Genomic DNA, 21,721 nt, shown 5'->3' with positions numbered 1-21,721 from the left:
CCTTCTAGGCAACACTTATTGTAAAAACAATATTTTTTTTTTAAAAAAGGGGGGGGGGGGAGAAAAGGAATAAATAAGACATAGACATCATGAAGTATATCTGGCGTATAACTACAAATTTTATGGTCCGTATACTTTAGATGTCTCCCACCAAGAGAAGATGATCTGTGATATTACTGTTTGCTACTTTGAATTTAAGCATGTGAATCTATGAAAGATACCCCAATACCGGACCTGGATAAGAAAATAAGTTACTTACCTGTAACTAAGGTTTAACCAGTATTGGTATCTTTAATAGGTTCACATGCAACCCACCCTCCTCCCCGTAGAGTTTTTTTCTCTTTTTTTCATGAGATACTCACTTGTGCTTGTTAGATCGGAGGGAAACTGCCTCTGCTGGGAGAGTTCGAGGGGGCGCTAGCAGCTGATTGGTTACTCTTCAGCATTTGGTCTTTTTTAACAAAAGGGCAGAAATAGACTATTTAAAACATGACTCAGGGCCATTGTAGCCTATGGCATTAAGTAAATACTGCTTGATTGTTACAGTGAGACTCTCATCTCGACAACAGGGAATTATTCAAACGTGAACCTATGAAAGATACCAATACTGGATAACCATAGTTACTAGTAAGTAACTTATTTTCTTCCTCATGCACTACACAGGGCACTCCTACACAACACCTGGTATCAACTCATGACCAACGTTGGCGCACAAACTACGAACCAGTCCTGTTATATCTGTTCACGGATACCTCATGCTGTAGGTGCAGACAGGCTTTGCTTATTACAGGAGAAAGCCCCCGAAAAAGCCAAGTGCCTCATCCACCTGTACAAATGAAGGATCAGGGCAAAGATCCAATCCAATAGAGTAGAACCCCGTAGGAGACTAGTAAACATCACCCGGTATGAGGCCAACCCCACTGCACTGTACCTCTTCACCAAGCCAAATGACATCCAATCCAAGGATTGGATAACATAGGGGAGGACACTGTTTGGCCCCAGGATTTCGTAGAAAAGAGGTTTCTGGAGGTAAAAAGACCACTACACCAGTGCACAAATAAGTCTGCTCCCACCTCAGTCTGTGGTCCGAGGGCGGTCCTTAACATCTTTGGGGCCATCTTCTCCAATGACAAATGGACCCTGGACATGGAATTCCAGTGCAGGGCCGCTCATCTGAATCACGTGGGGGTGGGGGGGGGGATGGGGGGGGTGAGTCTCATGGGAGGAGGTCCAATGCCAGCATAGACACCCCGCGCAATCTGGCATACCGAGATCAGGAGGTACACATGATTGGATGGGAAGGGGCAACCCCTAAGTGTACAGAAACTTACACTGTACTCTTTGTTTAAGAGGCAAAGGAACCATACAGTTGGCAATAATGAGAAAGTGACATGGTAATGCACATACCGGACCTGCAATGGGGCATCTCCACGTTGATGGATTATTACTGCCAATGAGATGGCCTTGCCTACACCCAGCTTGTCCTCGGGTGGCGGGCCTCTGTACCCTGGTGACCATACACACCCCAACCCTGGTCATCCCTGGAGAAGGTCTGCCTGAGTTCACAGGCTCGAAGGAGAAGAACTGCTGATTATTTTGGCTGGGCTCAGTACAAGGACATTCCAGAAGAATTTAGACTGTTCACAGAGACTGAAGTAAACCCCAGAGGGTCAATACCCTTCTTCACTATGCAAAGAAAAGCAAACGTCTGCTGGTTACAAATCACCTGGTGGAAAATTATGAAGATGTTCAATAATACTGAGCTCCGCCTAAACGCTATCAAGGAAGAACTGAGTGCCATCTGCCTTATGATGATGCAACATCGGTATGTGTTAGACTTGATGACCGCGATGGAGGGTGGTTTGTGTGGCAAGATTGGTGCTTCCTGTTGTACTTTTATTCTCAGAAATGACGTGGACAATGGGACATTTGCTCGTGCCATCCAAGAACTACATCATCTGCAAGCCCACATGAAGGAGGGAGGTGCCCCGTAGCAGGACTGTATCTGTATGTGGATCCCTTTATGGGTGCCCAAACTATTTAAGTCACTAATGCTGGTTTTCATTATTTTACTTCAGTTATGTGGTTTCCTACAAGTGGGGGGGTTTCCTGTTGTAAAAAAAAACAGTCCTCAAATTAGTTAGTATGCACATAGCTAGGGAAAAGAACGGACACTACAAGCACGCACACTTTCAAATAAATAACTGTCATGACATATGAGAAGGATAGAGTAGTTGAAGAATCAACTAGAGGGGGGAATGCTGTAATGGGTGAATACGATGTCGGGCCTGCACATATCATGGTATTAATTGACCACGGCAATACCAAAGATTTCAATGTCAACGTATGCCATAACCTGTGCCCACATAACCATGTCTGTACCCATGTATGCAATGTTGATATGCCATTACCTGCACACCCATAGCAGTTTCGACACAGGCAGTAACAATGTCAATGTATGCCATGATCCATGAGCAAATGACAATGTTGTTACCAATGAGAACAATGTTGATGTACGTTATGACCTATGCAAGCATAACCGTGTCCATACCAGTAAGGACAATATCAATGTATTCTATGACCACTGTATACACAATGTTAAGAATGTCGAAAAAGATTATACCAGTAACTGCCATATTATTTTCAGGAGTTCTGATGAACTCACCACATTGCTGTCTGATTCCCCCAAGGTGACCTTCCCATCAACCCTGAGTCAGAGATACGTGGTTAGGCAGGTCCTACAACCTACACCTATCAAATACCAGGTCACAGGTAGGGTCTCCCTTAACTCAAAGACAAATGTTTGCCCAGGGAAAACCCTGATCGATCTCACAGATAGTTGCATCACAAGCATGTCTGAGGCAATTGACCCCAATAAAATACATTTTCCCAAAGGCTTGCTTTCCCCAAAAATACTAACAAGCTAAATACCACATGTAGATAGAAACACTCAGCCAATCAGAACATGACATGAACACCACACATAGTGATCACATGCTCCTCATGCCGGACATCTGGACACATACACACTGACTCTCCCTGAGGTCGAGATCCATCTGTGTCCTTATCAGATGCCCGCTCTTGTTAATTTATGACTGAGATGGTTTTCTCGAATGTCGAAATTGTTTATTGTACCTCATGAACTGTACATAATGACGGTCAAAACTTTGTACGCCGAGAGACTTTGAGAAGACACTCTTCTGGACGCACCGTTTTATTAAACCAACTTGCTTCTGTCCTGCCAAATGCCTTTTGCCTTTTCATTTATTTAAGGTAAATTCATATCCGAGCAACACCATACAAGGCCACCTAAGCCCTGAGATGGATTAGAGTATGCTTTCTGAGCATACTTAGTGTAGGTTTAAGTTCAGGGGAAATAAACCACGCCATTAGACCATTCCCTGTACAAAACCTGGCTTTCCTGAGCTCATGGCAGGGACGGGCTACAAAGGTGCTGAGGAGTATAGGTGGCCAAGGTCTTACTGGAGAGGCACACTCTTTAGCTTGAGTAATTTCTCTTAAAACCATGTATTAACCTCACAGTCTAAAGACTGTGTGTGTATGTATGATCAGCTTTGTTACCCCAATGCTGAAAGTTGTTCAATAAGTATTTTATTCCACATAGGGTTTGTCAGTGGTCTTAGCATTACGGAAAACAATTAAGCAAGTGGTAAAATAGACTACACCTTAAGATACTGAAAAGCGTTAACTACATACAATTTGACAACTACTTGAAGTTAATGTTGCAGAATATGTGGCTACAGCATCATTAATCATAATTTCTTTAGCCATATTTTCATCAGTAGTTCCAATTCGGTTAAAAGACAATTCCTGTGGTTTACATCAGCAATTTTAGACAATCGCAGAACTCAAACCTTCGCGTTTTTTTAATTTGTTTCCTGTTTTTTGGAGAAGCTGCAATCCAAATTATTTTGACCAATTACTGGGATACCTGAATCATTTTGGTCATAGTAAGAACTGCCATTGTCCTGGCATTGATGTGCCTTTTGAGCTGAGGATAAGCCTCATATCATTCAAAACTATGCACTTCTGCCATTATTTAGGGTAATGGGAATAGAAACTGAAAACATAACGTAGCAATGTACTTTCAAATGAAAGCTGGCGTCCACAAACATTGAGAATGGAGATTATGTGTAGGAAACAGTCAATTAGTGAAAGGCTTTAAGGAGGCTGGAACCCATGGGAAAGGCTGTCTGGACCAGAGGGCCAACTTACCTGGGTAGCCTGACCAGTCTTCAACTCGCGGACAATGGAGAAAGTGAAAGTCAACAGATACTGTGCATGCACAACTAAAGCATGTGCAGTGTATCTGTTTACGGCATGTGACCCAATGTCAGAGTCATCAGAGCTTTGATTCTGATGACACCAGGTCACATGCTGAAGACCTGTCCCACCCTCCAGCACTGACAGACTCCTAGACCTCACTTGAGCCCTCCGAGATTAACTGGTAAGCCTGGGCAGTACACAGCTAAAACTCAGCGCCCAAAGCTACCTTACAAAGTGACTGTTGCAGTGCATCATTATGGGTGTTACCAGGAGGGCCCGAAGATGGGCAGGCCAGGGAAGGAACAAGATAGGGCTTAGCTCCAGCATTAGTTTGGCATGTTCACACTAGCCCGTGAAACGTGCCTGACTTCCTGACCCTTGCTTTGGGGTAATCAGAGTGACAGTCAGCCAGGCAGAGCCAATTTTTTTATTTCTATTGTATCCTTTATAATAGTTATTAGAAAATTAATATGTTGCTGATAGACACCACAAAAATGGGTTCCTTTTGTTTGTATTTTATGATTTGCTGATATCCTATAGTTTTGTTTGGTAGAGTCAGTCAGAACATCAGTTTCAGTGTTATATGCGTTACATTACCACTGTTTTATATGCAGCCCATTGAGAGAGTGATTGATATCCGCATTGCTTTTTGAACTGTTGATTGCAACCAGTTAACACTGACTGTTCTTTACATATACCTCCATAAATAGAGTTGAAATTAAAAAAATGAGGTGTAGATTCACTGGATTGGTAATCCGGCCATTAAACTACCAAAGGTTTAAGAGTACCCTTTAGCAGATCATTCCAAGTCTTTCACTTGGGTATGGAGAGTTAGAACAGGAAGTGTTGTTTGCACATCAATTCTTGCAGGTTTTCCTGACATTCCAGGCCGTTAAATGCAAGTTTTGCCAGTTATTTTTCCTGGCAATGTGTGTGAGCGGGGGAAAGACACTCAAGTGTGATTCAGGGTTGGCTGGCCTATTGGCGAATGTGGTAGGGTCAGGGTGTGGGTTGGTTTTTGGCTGTTTGTGGGTTTCTTGTGGTCCGGTGTGCCAGTTTTTACTTTTGATTTCCCTGATGTTGCCACATATATGATGTCCTGGATTGTGTTGAAACGGAGTACTCCACCCCCAAGAGAGTCTGAGCTCTGTCCAGAGATGGAAAGGTATCACTGCCCGAGGTGAATAGGGGAAATTTACCAGAGATGCAAGACTCGGCGCAAGTTATCCTAGGTCTCTGCCAAGCCTCAGGAAAAATCCAAGGGCTTCCCATTTGATGGGAATGATCTATTTGCTGAGTCAACTAATGAGCAATTTCCTAAGGACAAGTTGGGTACTTAGCATGGTTCTTATCCCTAATCGCTTTGAATCCGTCCTGTATCCCTACTAAGGCCCCTCTTCTTTCCTGTAGAAGGCTTTAATAGGTACATAGGCTGACAGGGTAACCCTACCAGTTCGCTGAGAAGGAAATATCAGAAACTCTGCAGTGATTGACAAGGAGATCTGACTCCCCAATCCTCCCCTTTGAGGAGCATGAAGTATCCTATGCCTGTTGAGGTCTCAGCTGTCCTCCAATTGCAGGCCTTGGAAGCCTTTATGGAAGATGCAAGGATCATTTAAGTGGTGAGCCACTGGTTCCAGCTTCCAGAGCTCCCATTCCATCCCTCTTCTCAGCGGTCTCTTCAGTGCAAAAAGTACTGATTCTATGTGCCAATTACAGTTGTAAAGGACAAAAACCTACATCTGCTCCGGTGATTCAAAATTGCGACTCCAGGACACAGCCTCTCAGCAGCGCAGACTGGCTGTGTGGGATCAACTTGAACCATGTTGACACCATTTCATTGTATTGACTTCATAAAGTGCTAGCAGTAAAGCACTCTAGAAAAATCAGAAATTAGATGTTACAACCGATGCACAGTGCAGACTGGTAACATGGTGAGAGGAGTTGAGATGTAACTAAGCAAATGTTTTTTGAGGAGGATATGTTATGTTGCCAGCATTTGAAATACACACTAGAGTGTAGACACCTTTTACAATTCTGCAGTTCTGATCAACTGTAGTTAAGGTGGTATCGTGCAATTGTCGCTCCAATGTATTCATTAGTGATAGTTGGTATTGGACAGTAGGACGAATGGGTCTGTTAAATCCTATTAGTTACCTTTCTAGCACATTATTTGTGTAGATGCATTCCTGTCTAGTACCACGCATCAAAGGTTAGACTAGCGCAGTTTAATGCTGGTGTCCGCAACACCGCATTAAAATGCTTAGTCACCGCTATTGAACAAGCTCCTAGCGGGGCGCTGAGGCAATGCATGCAGCTGACTCTGTGGGGCGTAACAAGGAAGCAGCCAGCGCTCTTGCTGCGTGCTTCTACCTGGGCAACTATGGCATGGGTCCCAGTCGAGGAGTGGTGCTAGGAGACGCCCTGGGCCCTATCTAAATTTAAATACTTGTACCTTTTGTTTTCTCTCAAACAATTAATCTGTGGGGCCTCTAGGTAGCACTCAATGCGGGACAGATTCTGCTTCACATGTGAAAAGAAACCTATACTAACTGGCTGCGGCACGGCTTTAAGCGGGCCGAGGCCCACTATAAAAAGCTGGTGCTGAGACGGGTCGCTATTGGGCTCTTCCTTTTTGCCCACATCCTCAGGGTGAAAACATTTTTTTTTTTAACTGAAGCAGTGCTGCACTTCACTGCCTTTGAGATAACTTCGAAGAAACTTGTAAGTCTTTCATAGTCTCCAAATTTCAAAACTGTAGCATTTTCAAATTGCATACAACGAAGCCATAGTTGATTATTTATCTTATGCAGCTAACAACCATTGGCAAAGTCAATAGTCCATGCTAGTTGTATGTATGTTACGGTCTTGCTGTATTATATACCTGGATGCAAAGACAGAAAGAAGCAGCAAAATACCAATCTGATAGACTACTAGCCGCACATTCCTCCATGTAGAATTATCCCCAGGCATGAGACTGGATCCGGAAAATTTTGCTGCAGCATCTCTGAACGCCGGGGGGGGCAGCACCACACAACTCCGCCCTGAATCTGTCCGCGGGCGTGATGTTGGCGAGGTCACATAAGTCCCACCCCGGCGCGCTGACGTCAGTTTCCTTCTTTTACGCGTGCAGCGCAGATCCGGAGTGTGCTTCTTGGCCTGTTTTCAGGCCTCTTTTTAGCACCTTGAGTTGGGAACAGTGTGCAATGCCTTCGGGCTTCAAGACGTGTGCTTCTTGTGCACGTCAGATTTCTGCGACGGACCCTCACACTATTTGTATGTGGTGTTTGGGCGAGCACCATGATTCTACGGACTGCGAGGCTTGTCAGCATCTCAAGCCGTAGTCCCGGCGAAAGCGCCGGATGAAATTGCTGTCGGCCCGCTTGTCCAGATCGATCTCGTTGTAGCGTCCGTCTCCTACCTCGGACGGCTCCAGGGGCGCCGTTTCCGGCTGCCGCATCGTCCTGCGCCGAGGCCCCACGGGCGTCATTCGCATGCTGGTAAGTCATGCAGCTTGCCACCGAGGCCCTGTCCTCCTTCTGCAAAGGGCGCGGGGTCCTCTCTGGACGTGCGCCGTCACCAGCCTATCCGCCGTTTCCTGGCGTTGGGGCGACAAGGGCCCAGATGAAAGCCTACGGTACGGCTTTGCAGGCTTCCTGCAAAGTCCGTGGATCCCTCGCCGTGCGCGGGGCCTTCTGCGGACGCCGACGAGTTCGGCTTCAGGTTTTGGAGGTGTGGTGTCATCGAGGTGCGGCCCTTTGGGGTTCCCCTCTTAGGCCCACAGTGTCCCGGCCTCGCCGTAAAGCCCCGCAGGGTTCCCTGCGGTGTCGCAGGAGGTCCCCGGGACTCGCAGCTCATCCCTGAGTCCCCCTCGGTCCTCTGGGCAGGCGGCTGTCTTCCCAGAGGCCGAGCCCACGCCTCTCCGGCGTCAACGACTTCCTTCCCTGGCGGTGCCGCGGGTGGAAGCCGGGACCCGGGGCACCTCCCTGGTCCCCTCTCGGTCCTCTGCGCAGGCGGCTGCCTCGTCGGGGGTCGAGCCGGCGCGTTTTTGGTGCCGCTCATTGGCCACTTTGGCTCAGCCCCTGCCACCCTCTCCGATGAGGCACGTGGTGGTGGTCGACTCGGCGCCCCTGGTGGGCACTTCGGCGCCGGTCGAGGACTCACCAGTGCCTGTGGTGGAGTCCCCGACGTCGGATTGTCGACTTCTCCGAATGTCCCTTCCTATCCAGAGGACTGTCGTCTCCTTGTCTCCTCTTCACCGGAGACCGGGTGCCGCAACATGGCCTTTTCCCCGGCAGCTTCCCGGCGGGTTCTACGCCGTCTCCACGTCCACAGCCCCCAGACCCACTCTTTAGCGCCCTGCAGCTGTCTGCCCCGCAGGCTTCTCCGCCTTCTCCGGAGACCCCTCGGGTCCCTCACTCGTCCGTGGGTCTTCTATCCTATAGGGGCTGGTCTTTTCTTCCTCCAGCAGGGCACTGGGATGGGCGTCTTAGTTTGCAGCCTTCGCCCACGAAAGAATTGCTCTCTCCCCCACTACGCCCTACGGAGGCGAGTGTGGCCTTTATCCGGGCAATTTCCACGGCCACTGGCATTTTGCAGATGGGCAACCCGGTTGCTCCACTCCCTACGGACCACTTATTGGAGGTTCTCCACCAGGTCCCTGGTGGAGGGGAGCCGCTTCTCCCATTTGAAGCGTCTCGCCACAACTCTCTTCTGGGGGCCTCGGGACATACTGCCACGGGGGGGGGGGGGGGGGGTTTAATCTGGTGCCTCAACCGCTCCTTCACTGCTACCGTCCTGCTCCGCACGATCCTGTCTGCCTTTTTTCCCCACCCGTCTGCCCATGGCCCTGTCCTGCGGGCTGCTTTTCCTTCCTTGCCTTCAGTGCTGCTCCTGCCGTCACAGGAGGCCAGGTGGTTGGACTCCTGGGGGCATATCATTTTCGCCTCCACTAGTGCTGCTCTGCGCGCTCTCAACACACTGTGTGTGTTGGCCAGGGCTACTTCCGACCTGTGGGATTCGGCGGAGTCCCTTCTGTCTCCCGCCCCCCAAGAGGGTGCCCGAGCTGATCTGTGGCACCATGTGCGGGTTGGTCGGGAGTTAGCTACATTCATTCTTTGTTCGGCCTTGGACGTCTGATTCTCTCGTCCGCGCTATGGCGAGGTCTGTGGCCCTCCGCCGCCATGCCTGATTGCGGGATGGCGACTTTCCGGAGAATGTTCGGGAGCGTCTTGTGGACCTGCCCTTTGATGGGACTCTGTTCTTTCACACCCACGCGGACTCCGCTATTCAGCGACTCCTTGCGGGGCTCTGTCTCCCTCCCCCCTCCGTGAGCTTCGGTTTCTCGGTCCTCCAGTGTCTTATGAGAGGCGTTTATCCCACATTTCTCCTTGGGGCCTTGTTTCGGCTGGCCTGTTTGGGTGCGGTGTGCGGCTTGGATTGCCTTCGGGTCCTTCAGTTGGCCCCTCTGTTCTTTTGGCTACTGGTTCAGCCCTTCAGCTTTGTGGTGAGTATTTTTGCTGTTAGTGCAGCTGTATAGGTACTCAGGTTGGACCCTTTGGGTCTTTTTTGGCTTTGGCTGATAGGTAAGCCGTCTGTGGTGTTTTCCACAGTTCTTTTCGGTTCTTGACCTCTCCCGCGGGTTTCCCTAAGAGGTGTTTGGCTGATTGGTAAGCCGTCTGTGGTGTTTTCCACAGGTCTTTTATGTTCTTGACCTCTGCTGCGGGTTTCCCTAAGAGGTGTTTACCTGTTTTGTTTTCGAGTCATACCTTAGGTGGGGTACTTGTTTGCTATTGTATAGCTCTGTCTTAAGCTGTGGCGAGGTGTGGATACCTTCTCGGTTTCCTCGCGTTTTTCCTGGCGTCGCTGTATGCCGCTTAGTGCAGTCTCTTCTGTACTACCTGTGTCTCTTTATCTTCTGGCCGGTCCCACTTTTCTTCGTGGGCCGGGTGGGGCTACTGGGACGGTCCTTCTATAGGGCTTGTTCTAGGGTTTCCTTGCCTCTGTCTTCATCTTGCGCTCTGCTTTTTCCGGGCACACTACTTTATAGTATTTACCAGCTGCCCGCTGCGCACGCCTGGTGGTTATGGTCCACCTCCGTGGGGCTCTACGTGTCCCCATGTGCTACTGTCCCTTGCTTTGCTGGACTTTTGTGCAACAGTGTCTTCCTTCTCCTGGATGCTCTTATCGGCTGTGGGGCCATTCCTGTTTTGTCCACTGCCTCGGGCTGATACCTGTTCAGCTGTCCCCTTCGCTGTGTGTTCTCCTGAGGCGGGCTCTGCCTCCGTTCCACCTCTTCTCCTTGGATTTTACGGTGGTTCTTTTCTTCCCTTGGTACTTGCTTGGTGCCGTCTGTCCCTCTGGGCTTTCTGGCGGGCGCCCTTTGCCCCTTGGGTCGGCTTGTGGTATCCTGGCCTTCCCTTCTCCTCCCTTACTTCTGCTTGGTGGGAGCTGGGCCATTCTTCCTGCCCCCATGACACATCCCCTGTTGGGGCCCTGTGTTCTTCCAGGCTGGTGAGGTTCCCCCGCAGACCCTCCTCCCCTCTGGGTATGGCTAGGGTATCTATTCTGCGTTAAGGAATCTGTAGTTAGTAGTCTCTATCAGATGTAAAAGTTACTTACCTTCAGTAACGATTTATCTGGTAGACGATTCTAGCCGCAGATTCCTTCACGGCCCGCCCTTCCTCCCCGTTCTGCGAGGACCCTTCTGCTTGGTCTTCTGCACTCTCCTCCCTCCAGGTGGCTTTGTCTGATGCAGGTGCCCTCTTTCACTTCCTCCCTAGCGGGATGCTTCGTTGGGTTTATTTGTTCCAATCCTTCTTTCCTGGTAATTGGACAGTGGGTTCATGTGTACTTCTGCTTCCCTCCACCCTGGTTCTTCCAGTGTGAGGCCTACTCATGATCTTCTCCTTTTGACTCCTCTGCAATCCTTTGGGTTGGGATGTCTTGGCTGTGCCTCAGCCCTTAGCTCTTTACCAGGGATGTGACACTCCTTGCTGGTGTTGTCTTGGGGTGGGTTGTCGTTATTCATCTGTTCCGGCCTTGTTGCCCTTCACTTTTATAGATTGGGGTTGCAGGTTTTCTGTCGTCTACCACAAAATTTTTCACATGTTTTTCTGCCTCCAAGGAGGATGTCGCCTTCGCTTGTAGGGTTGCTTCTCAGTGGGTGCTTTGCTCTTTTTCTTTGGTGACTTTCAGTGCCGCAGTGCTTGGCACAGTCCCTGCTAGTGCTGTTCCTCACCATTCGCTTCTTTCCTTTCTGCTTCACTGCTCTTTTTGCACACTGTTCCCATACTCTGTTTTGTTGGTGATGGCTCCGCGTCTTGGCGCGGAAAAGTTCTCCGAAGAAAACTGATGTCAGCGCGCCGGGGTGGGACTTATGTGACCTCGCTGACGTCACGCCCACGGACAGCGTCAGGGCGGAGTCGCGTGGTGCTACCCCTCCGGCGCGCAGAGATGCTGTGGCAAAACTTTCCTGATCCAGTCTCACGCCTGGGGATAATTCTACGTTAAGGAATCTGCGGTTAGAATAGTCTCTACCAGATACATCGTTACCGAAGGTAAGTAACTTGTACCTCGGGAGACACACTATGCTAAGCAGATGTTTAGCTTAGGTATTTTAAGCCACGGCCCTAATTATAGGCCACGCCCCTTCGAGAGACACTACCCCAAGTGGTCCCAGAGTGCCTGTACAATTTAATCTCAATATCCCTGTGCTTCAGATAGATTCTTTAATTCCAGTCACCCAAGTGAGATCTTTGGCGATTGTACTTAATGACACGATATCCATCTATAGTAAGGCAGCTTGCTAAATTAAAAGTAGTTCATAATCAGAAGATCGCAGGTTCCGGACTGATTCCAGCTTGCCTTATCCTGTTATTGTGAAATGTTTGGCTCAGTCCAGAGTAGTGATTTGGAGTTTGTCTTGGTTTGCTTCATTTTGCACCATTAATGTGTCAGATTAGAGTGGTGTTGTTGAAAAAGATTTGTTTACAAGACCTGCATTTTGCAAAAGTAAACTAAACGGAACAGCATGCAATATTTGAACTTTTAAGTGTGTTTTTGTATTTGCGCATGTGTATTTGTGTTCTGTTGCATAGGGGCAAGCCTTGGCATAGCTGGCAAGCAATCCTGTGCCTTGGATAACTGAAACCTTCTGTAGTCCCTGCTTTCTATATGAGATCACTTTACTTTCTTGATTGTTTTAAGGCAATATCTGAACTTTTTTGCTCAAAGGGGGTGTTTTCTGATATGTGTGTGTTTTATTTTCATGGTTATAACTGCTTTATTCCATTCATGATCAATTGTCACTCTAAGTGTCACTCGTATGTCCTTAATATGTCACACATAAGCAAACCTGATAACTGGACATGTCACACATATGCAAACTGAAAACTTGGCAGCTGTGTAGGTGTGCTATTAGTTTTTTTCTGCTGTGGTCCATGGTTGTCCATTGGTCGATATGAGAAAATTCTTTTAATAGCCACGATAAGCTTACTTTATCTCCAGAGTTTGACAGCAAGAGGAGAGAAGTTCAGGGGCAAGACTATGAGACACTTGAAGGCGGGAGAGAGGTAGTGGAATCTGTGGAAATAGCAAGTGGAAGCCAATGGAGACGAGTTAAAGGAGTGGCATGGCTCGATGGTAGGAGCTCAATGAGAGGAATAATAGAATTGAAGACAGATTGGAGATAATACAGTGTATAGTTTGGGAAATGAGGAGAGCGGAGCAATACTCGAAGACATGTAAATCAGGGTCTTGGTTACTTAGAAAGTGGAGAGAGGGCAGAAGCAACATCATTTCGTATGGCAGAAAAGGACTAAAACATAGGTAGACAAGTAGAATACGAAAGTATACCAAGACTATGAGTAGCAGCAGAGGAGAAGATGGGCAAACATGGGCACCACGAGAGAGCAGGAGAACAATATATTTAATTTTGTTAGGATGGAGAGAGTGAACAGAAGAGGCTAAAGGAGGCTAAAATGTGAATCATCAGACAGGAGCTTCAAGATGCAGAGTCTCCCTGCCTAGGTGTTTTCCAGTTGTAGAGTGTGGGGAAATACCATGAGGTTGTGGTTAAGGAGCAGATTGTTTGGTCTTGGTAAGTGAAACGTGAAGGAAGTGGAACAAAGGATGGAGTGATCATCTGAATTGTAGATTGCCAGTGTTTCGAAGAGGCTAAATATAGAGAATTGCTTTGAATGACCGGAACTTCTGTGTTTCATTGGCTCCCTAACATTGGAATTGTTTGTGGCAGGGGGTGTTATTACTAGTACAGGGAGGCTCCCTTTGGGTTGTGTGTGAAGGCAGCAGTGGATGCAGATTGGTCAGTAGGGATGGGGCCAGTAGCCCTACCTGGAATGATGGTTTGTGAATTATCCTACTCAGAGTACTCCTTACAAATGGTTGTGTCGGCTGTTATTGCACAGCAGGTCTGTAAAGATGATCTAAGTTCTCTGTAAACCTGTCACAGAAACTCCAATTTATGGGGGCTCATACATGTAGTACATGTCTCTACTGTCTCCACCTGCCACTCCTCTCTATGTCCTTGTGTGTACAAAGATGTGTGATGTGGGACCCGCCAGACGCAAAGTGTGTGCACGTCCCCACCTCCCTTTATGTTCACTCTTACCAGAGCAAGAGACATGCTAACATATCCCTCTCTCCTTCTTCCAGATGCTCGCCCACCGCTTCACGCTGCAGGATTTGTTGACATGTGTGACTCGGAGTGATCTGCAGTACACAGGCATCAGGTAAAACTCACTTGGTACCCATGCAGTTTCTGACCACACCTGCTGCCAGCTCACTAGAACGTATTCAAGGATCAGAGCTGGAAGCGATAGCGTCTAAATCCTTCACACAAGCATTTCAACAAATGTCATTAACTCGGTGTCCATCTGGCTGTTTAAGAAAATCTTGCACTGCTGTGGTCTGCGCTGTTGCCTTTGCTGTACTTCTCTTGTGTGCGAGGGAAGCTTTTGCTGTTTGGAGTGCATGTGTCTCTTACTGTACCTTTGTGTGTGGTTTTCACTGCTGCCGTTTTGCTGTTACTTTTCTGTCCGATGAACGATTGCCCCATTGCTATTGGTGCTCAGTGGCGGCTGGTGAAATTTGAAAGTGGTAGGGCATAGCCCCTGGCCTAAATTTCACTAAGTGAGCAAGTCCAGCGAACAACTTCCACTTCACCCAGGGATAATTCTTACTCTTCAACAAACTTTTCTTGGGCTCAGTAATCTCACTACACCAAGTGACATCTTTGCGTTTGAACCTCATGCTCTTCGAACAAAAAGTAGCTACGTTTTCAAACACTGAAACCTACAAACACACACACGCACTCCTAAAGAAAGCACATTAATGTTCACAAACAATATATCTAGGCCCTGGTAGACAAACAGATGAGCAATCGCAAAAGTACCTTGCCTCTAGCAAACCTGCATATTGGTGGCTTCATAGTGATTCTCCTGACTTTCTCTTCCGCCTTCCTTCTCCTCTGTTTTTCTCTCTTGGTCATTTTTGGCTCCAGTGGTATAAATTAAGCACTGCCTCCATTAAGACAGACACCTGTGCACAAAACAGGTGTCACTCTCTCTGTGGGTGTGAGCATCACAAGAGCTCTGCTCTCATATACACCGTGTCATTCAAAAGAGCAGCACTTACTCAAAACAAGATCTGCCCAGGTTCCCTTTTATATTGCCACCCAGGTAGATTTGCCTACACACCCACTGTATTTCCTGTGAAGCCATGTTGTGCCTACATCTGCAGGTTTAGTACCGCCAATGACACTAAGGCTGGCAAGTGCCAGCTACCACCAAAGAGGCACTCATCTCAGCACTGGTGGCACACACAAGTCTCTGCCAAACTCTAAATAACACATAAGCATCAGTGACAGATTGCACTAGTATATTATGCAGTGCTGGTATTATGAAGAGCACGCATGAGGCACGAAAGTGAAACAATGAGTTATGGCATTTCCGACCTATCTGGTAAACAGTGTTGAGAGGGAGGTCCTTGGAGTGCACCTTGGCACTGCAAGGGGTAGTGATTTGTTATGAAGAAAAAAAAACATTTGTAATAGTTTCAGCAAACTAGCAAACATGGTTTTCACTGTTATAACTGTAAAACTGCTCTAGCTGACCTGGAAATGGCCGCAGCCATTGACACAATACGCCATTAAATGTAGTTATATGCACTGATTGGTTTTATGTGGTACTTCTAAGCGGATGATGCGGTCTCATACATTTCGCAGTGCCACTGTCTTTCAATATGCTACGACCTCTACTATGCTCTGCACTTTAAATGAGCCCCAGTTTCATTACAGACGGACGCATTCATTTTTAGGCATGAAAAGATGTGTGATTTGCCAATTATAAATCACAGGTTGTTACGCCTCCCTACCGAGACTGGAACCCGATTCTGCAACTTCAAAGTCGGCCGCTCTAGCAGGGCAAGGTGAAGCAGGGAGGTATCCGGCCGTGGCAGCGCTTAATGGTGGGCTTCAACGGTAAATGCGTTTGAGTGGCCACGTGCCACAACTTGAGACCTTGTGGGGGCTGGGATTGTAAGGTAACCCCACCCTTCTCTAACTTGTCATAGGGTGGTGTAGACCTGTGATGCTTACTGATCCACACCCCACCCTGTGACGACTTAGGAAAGGGTGGAGTCAGGGTGGGGAGGCAATATAATTAACATGCAGCCAAGCCCGAGCTGATGCTCATGACGCCCAGTGGTGCTGCAAAACACAGACGCTAGTCCGCGTCATATTGGGGGTGGACCCCAAAGATAATAGATATGTGGCCAGGGCTGCACTGTAATAAGCCCTCAAGCAGGCACGAAGTCTGGCGCATGCATGTGTCATGGGAAATGCCTGCCTGGCTGCTTGACCCTCGAATAACACAAGGGTCAGAGTATGGCGCCAGAACTACGGAAGACACCACTGGTAATACGGCGCCAGCTGTCTTCCAACCAGGTAAGTTTTCCTGTTTAATGTACCAGCCATACTGATAAATTACCAATGCGGGTGGCGCTGTGGCACATAAAGTAAGGGGGGCGGCGCTCCACCGCCCAAAGAAGCAGCAGCCACTGTTGGTGCTGTTCTTAAAGGACGTTTTTGCTGCGGGAGAAGGAGAGGTTTGTGTGTATCTTGCTCTGCTTATGTCAGCTAGATATTTCCACCTGCATAGTCCTCACCTTTTGAATACTCCCAGGCGCCAGATTGGAACCAGACATTTTGCCATAGCTCTCCTGAAGTGGTAGGTGGCGTCGGCTCTTTCTTGATGTCTGTTACTGCTCAGTCATGACACCACTGAGGCCATATAGCGCCACCCCAGCGCCCATACGTCAATTTCCATTTTTGTGCGTCACTTCATGTGGATTCCTAACTGCTTCTGCGGAATTTCTAACAGAAAATCCTATTTTTGTAGTAGTAGGGGCATGTCACCTCTTTACAAAAATAAAAGGAACTGCAAGTCCTGCCACTCATGTCATGCACCCCCATTAGCCATGATGTCTGATTGAGGGGGGTACTAAGCACTACTCCAAGTTGTGAGAACACTGCAGCCTCATGCGTTCACACGCCATTCATGAGCAAGGGACTTGGGGCCATATGCATGAATACATTTTCCCATAGACACAGAATGTGCAAAACCCTTTGATGCATCTGGCCCAAAGTTTAATATTGTATGCTTGATGGGCACCAGGCTTCGTGCTGCTCGCACTCCAGGCCTGCGTTGAAGTTCTGTTCGTTGCCCTCTTTCAAATAGTACACAGTCAAGCAGAGGAGCAGGCAGCACAACACCACACTTGCACACTATTCTTGCTCCAGAGGTCGCTCCCTACTTCAAGGGTCTCTGCCTGAGCCAGAGTTGGTGAACGGCTTAGTGTCTTGCATTTACGTGAGCCATGATGGTGCTGTTTCACAGTGCAGTGGTTCCCTCTGGTGCACCTGCTGGCCACATGGATCTGATGGGGCTTCTGACTGGAGTACCACTGGCAGCTGCTTCCCTGGTGCCAGTCGACCTCAGATGTGTGCCTCAAGGAATGCCCCATCCCTGCCTGGGACCACAACGGTACCCAAGTCTCAACCAGTAGCACCGCCATCTGCACCAACGCAGACACCAAGCTATGACTCAGTTTAAGCCTTTTTTGATGTGCAGAAGGCATCAAGCGCAAATACTAATAGAAGAGGCCAGGTACAGAGCTAACACCAGACTGAGATCCTTGCACAGTGATTCATACTTGCAGAGGTTTGACATCATCTTTGGGTTGAGCTCCACCACATGTTGTTCCACATATTCCTTAATGTAGAATTATCCCCAGGCGTGAGACTGGATCCGAAAACCTTTTTTCTTGCCACAGCAACCCTGCGCGCCGGTGGCTGCACCACAGAACCTCCGCCCTGACTTCGTCCGTGGGCAGGACGTCAGCAAGGTCACATAAGCCTCACCCCGCTGACATCAGTTTTCTTCTTTTCCGCGTGCCACGCGGATCTGGATTACCTCTGCTCCCCTGTTTTCAGGCCTTCCCTCATTTTGCTGGAAACTGTGTGCGATGCCTTCGGGCTTCAAAACCTGTGCTGTGTGCACGTCCGATGTCGGCGACGGACCCTCACCCCATTCGCATGCGGTGTTTGGGCGAACGGACTGTTACGCCTGCCAGCAGCTCAAGCCCAAGTCCCGGCGGGAGTGCCGGATGAAGCTGCCCTCGGCCCGCCTGTCCAGGTCGGCCTCGTCACCGCGTCTGTCCCTAGAAGGGTCCAAGACTCACAGCTTCCGGCTGCGCCGCCGCCCTTCCCCCGCGTCTCCCTGGACGTCGCTCGCTGGTGGGTAAGTCTGCTAGTCTGCCTCCTGGGTCTGGTCCTCAGTTGGCGGAGCGCTCAGGTTCCTCTCGGGACGTGGGTCCTGAGACGTCAGCGCTCTATCCGCCGTTTCCCGGCGCAGGGGCGTCCAGGGCTCAGATGGAGGCCTACGCTGCAGCTCTGCAGGCCTCCTTGTGCCCCACCCCTCCCCCTGAGACTTCCGGGGCCAACTGCGGAGTCACCGGTGGATTCATCCCCGGTGCCGCCAGGTGCGGCTTCAGGAGCGGGTGATGTGGTGTCGCCAGGTTTCGGCCCTTCGGGGTTCCCCTCTTTGACCCACGGCGCTCCCGCTTCGCCACAAAGCCCCATGGGGTTCCCCGTGGCATCGCAGGGAGTCGCCGGGACTTAGGGCTCCCCCCGGGTTCCCCTCAGTCCTCTAGATAGGCGGTTGCCTTCCTGGAGGCCGAGCTGGCGCCGGTTCAGCGCCAGCGGCTTTCTTCCCTGGGCCAGATGGTGTTGCGGGTTGAGGCCGGGTCTGAGATCACCTCCCCACGTCCCTCTCCACCTGGGGTGGGCCCCTCCGGGGTCGTGCCGGTGCCTTTTCGGCGCCGCTCCTTGTCTGCTTCGCCAACCCGGCCCATTCCTCCTGCGCGACAGGTGGTTCTGGAGGTGGATTTGACCCGGCCCCCGTCGCGGACTCTCCAGCACCGTCTAGGCGTCGGCGCGTCGACTTTTCCCCGGACGCTCCTGCATCTTCGGACGGTTGCCGTCTTCTTCTCTGTTCCTCGCTGGAGTCCAGGTGCCGCATTGTGGCCTTCTCTCCGGCGCATTCTGGGGCTAGCTCTACCCTGTCCCTGCGAGTCCTGGAACTACTGTTACGCCCCTTACGCTGGTCCGCTCCTGCAGTTTGCCCATCTTCTCCAGAGGCCCCTCAGGTTCCTCACTAGTCGGTGGGGTTCCCACCCTTTCTGTGCGGGCCTTTCCCTCCTCAGGCGGGGCGAGAGGACGGGCGGCTCAGCTTGCAGCCTTCACCCACAGAAGACTTGCTCTCGCACTTGCACGGTCCTTCAGAAGCGAGTGTCTCCTTTGTCCGGGCTATCGCCACGGCCATTGGGATTTTGGAGATGGGCCACCCGATCCTGCTGGTGCCTCCTGACCATTTGTTGGAGATTCTCCACCAGGGCTCTGGTGGGGGGAGCCTTTGCTTCCTTTTGAAGCATCACGCCTTGATTCCCTTTTGGGGGCCTGGGGCCACCCTACTACAGGGGATCCGGTGCCTCCGCCACTGCTTCGTTGCCACCACCCGGCTCCACATGGGCCTACTTGCCTTTCTTCCCATCCTTGTGCCCAGGGCCCTGTTCTTCAATCTGCCTTTCTGTCTTTGGCCTCGGTGTTGCTCCCACTGTCGCGGGAGGCCCGTTGGTTAGACTCTTGGGGGCGTAATGTTTTTGCATCTTCGAGCGCCGCTCTGCATGCGCTCAACACGCTCTGTGTTTTGGCTAGGTCTTCCTCTGCCCTCTGGGATTCCTCGGAGTCCCTTCTGTCCCGCACCTCCGGGGACGGCGATGTGGCGGACTTGCGGTGCCATGTGCTCGATGGTCGCAAGTTGGCGTAGTTTATTCTGAGATCAGCTCTGGATGTCGCGGACTCTGTCACCCGTGCTATGGCATGTTCGGTTGCCCTCCGCCGCCATGCCTGGTTGCGGGATGGTGTCTTCCCAGAAAATATCTGGGAGCGCTTGGTTGATTTGCCTTTTGACGGAGTCCTTCTGTTTAACACTCACGCAGATTCTGCCATTCAGCAGCTCCTTGCGGGACTCCGTCCTCCTCCATGAGCCTTGGTGGTCAGTTCTTGTGTGTTCTTTGGGAGGCGTTTTTTCCATTGCTCCGTTGGAGGTCTCTTTCGTTGCGCCTGGTTTTGGTTGAAGTCTGCCTTGGTGGCCTTTTTTTGGCCCTTCTGCACTTTGGTTCCTGGCACAGCCCTTCAGCCCTGTGGTTTTCTGCCTCCTGAGGTTCTTGTGGCTCCTCGGGGCCGCTGGTGTGTATGGGTTTAGGTTGGAGTGCGCCTTCGAGGTCTTGCTATTGCCCTCGTTGTGCCTTTGGCTGCTGGTTCAGCCCTTCACCTTCTTGGTACGTATTCTTTTGGCTGCTTGGTAAGCCGCCTGTGGTTATGTCTACAGGCCCCCCTTTTCGTTCTTCCTCTGCTGCGCGGTTTTGCCCCTAAGAGGTGTCTCCCCTGGTTTTATTGGGGGATGTCATACCCCAGGTGGGGTACTGGTTGACTATTGTGTAGTCCTCTTTTTAGTCCGGCGGCTGTGGCTGCCTTCTTGGGTTCCTTGCGTTCCCTGGTGACCCTGTAAGCTGCCTGGGGCGGCCTTTCTTCTTTTTCATTCTCGGTTTCAGGCTCTTGGGTGGCCTTCGGCCTTCCCTTGGTGGAGTAGTGCCTGTGGTTCCGCCTCGGTTCTTGCTGTGTCGGGTTAGTCTCGGCTTGCGTTGGCGAGGCTGGCGCCACCTTCTGGGGCTCAATACCGGGTCGTTCCCCTTGGGCTGCTGCCCCAGTTCCTCCAGGGTTCTGCCGCTGGGTTGGCTCTTTCTGGGGCCTTAACTCGAGCTCTCTTCCTTCGACTTCACCTTGTGCTCCGTTGTTTTGTGCGCCTTTGCGGCTAGGGCCAGTTGTGCATCACTGAGGGTTGTGTTCCTTCTCAGGGGGCCGTGGTGTGTCTCCGATGCCTTTTCTTCTTATCTGCTGGGGTCTGGCGCACCTGTGCCTCCTTCACACGCCTGCGCCTCTTGGCTCTGTGCCATTCCTGTCTTGTCTTCTGCCGTGCGGCGCCTCTCTGCTCTGCCGTCCTTACGATGGGGGTGGCGCTCTCCTTTGGGGGACTCTGCCCCTCTTTTCCCTCTGCCTCTTGGCTTTCGGCAGGGAGGTTCTTCGCTCCTCCCTTTTGCCTGATGGTGCTTGTCCGTTCCTCCTTGCCTCATGATGAATCCCCTGTTGGGGCTCTGTGTTCTGTTGGGCTGGTGGGTTCTTCTCGCAGTCCCTCCTCCCCTCTGGGTATGGCTAGGGTATTTATTCTACGTTAAGGAATCTGCGGCTAGTAGTCTCTATCAGATGTCCAAGTTATTTACCTTCGGTAATGGTGTATCTGGTAGAGACGATTCTAGCCGCAGATTCCTTCACGACCCGCCCTTCCTCCCTGTTCTGCGAGGTCCCTTTCTGTTGGGCCTTCGGCACTTTCCCCCTTTTGCGTGGCTTGGTCGCTACTGGTGCCCCTCCCCCTTGGGTTGGGCTTGCTTTCGCCTCTCTAAGGTGCCTTTGCCCCCTCGGGTTTCCTGTTCGCTTTCTTCCTGGTGGAGGTGCTCTCTGATTTGTCTTTGGGGTGAATTTCTGTGTCCCCTGCTTCTGGGGCTTTCTCATCCCTCGCAGTCTTCTGGATTGGAGGCTTCGGGGCTGTGGCTCAGACCTTGGTCCTTGCTGGATCTCTGTGTGCCTTGAAGGGGTTGTCTAGGATCTTGTGGTCCCTTGTCCGTTTTGGGCTTCTTCCCCTTTCTTGTTCCCGGAAATGGCTGCGGTATTCCTTCGTCTGCTTGCCCTTCTTGTAGGTCTGTGGGATTATCTGTCCCCTGGGTGGGTGTCTCCCTC

At 50.4% G+C, this 21,721-nt stretch overlaps 1 protein-coding gene across 2 annotated transcripts in view; it reads left to right on the top strand.

Annotated features, from left to right (window-relative positions):
- Positions 1 to 21,721, top strand: part of LOC146861338 (mitogen-activated protein kinase kinase kinase 5-like) — an 802,557-nt gene that overhangs the window by 750,890 nt on the left and 29,946 nt on the right. For both annotated transcript variants that reach the window (XM_085645620.1, XM_085645619.1), the window contains exon 28: positions 13,963 to 14,039. In XM_085645620.1, the coding sequence (XP_085501746.1) occupies positions 13,963 to 14,039 (77 nt within the window). The remainder of the gene's footprint in view (positions 1 to 13,962; positions 14,040 to 21,721) is intronic.

This window comes from Triturus cristatus, chromosome 3_1 (genome assembly GCF_964204655.1).
Source record: "Triturus cristatus chromosome 3_1, aTriCri1.1, whole genome shotgun sequence".
Taxonomy (NCBI): domain Eukaryota; kingdom Metazoa; phylum Chordata; class Amphibia; order Caudata; family Salamandridae; genus Triturus; species Triturus cristatus.
Note: the sequence above shows the minus strand (reverse complement) of the source record. Positions and strands in the feature narration are given on the sequence as shown.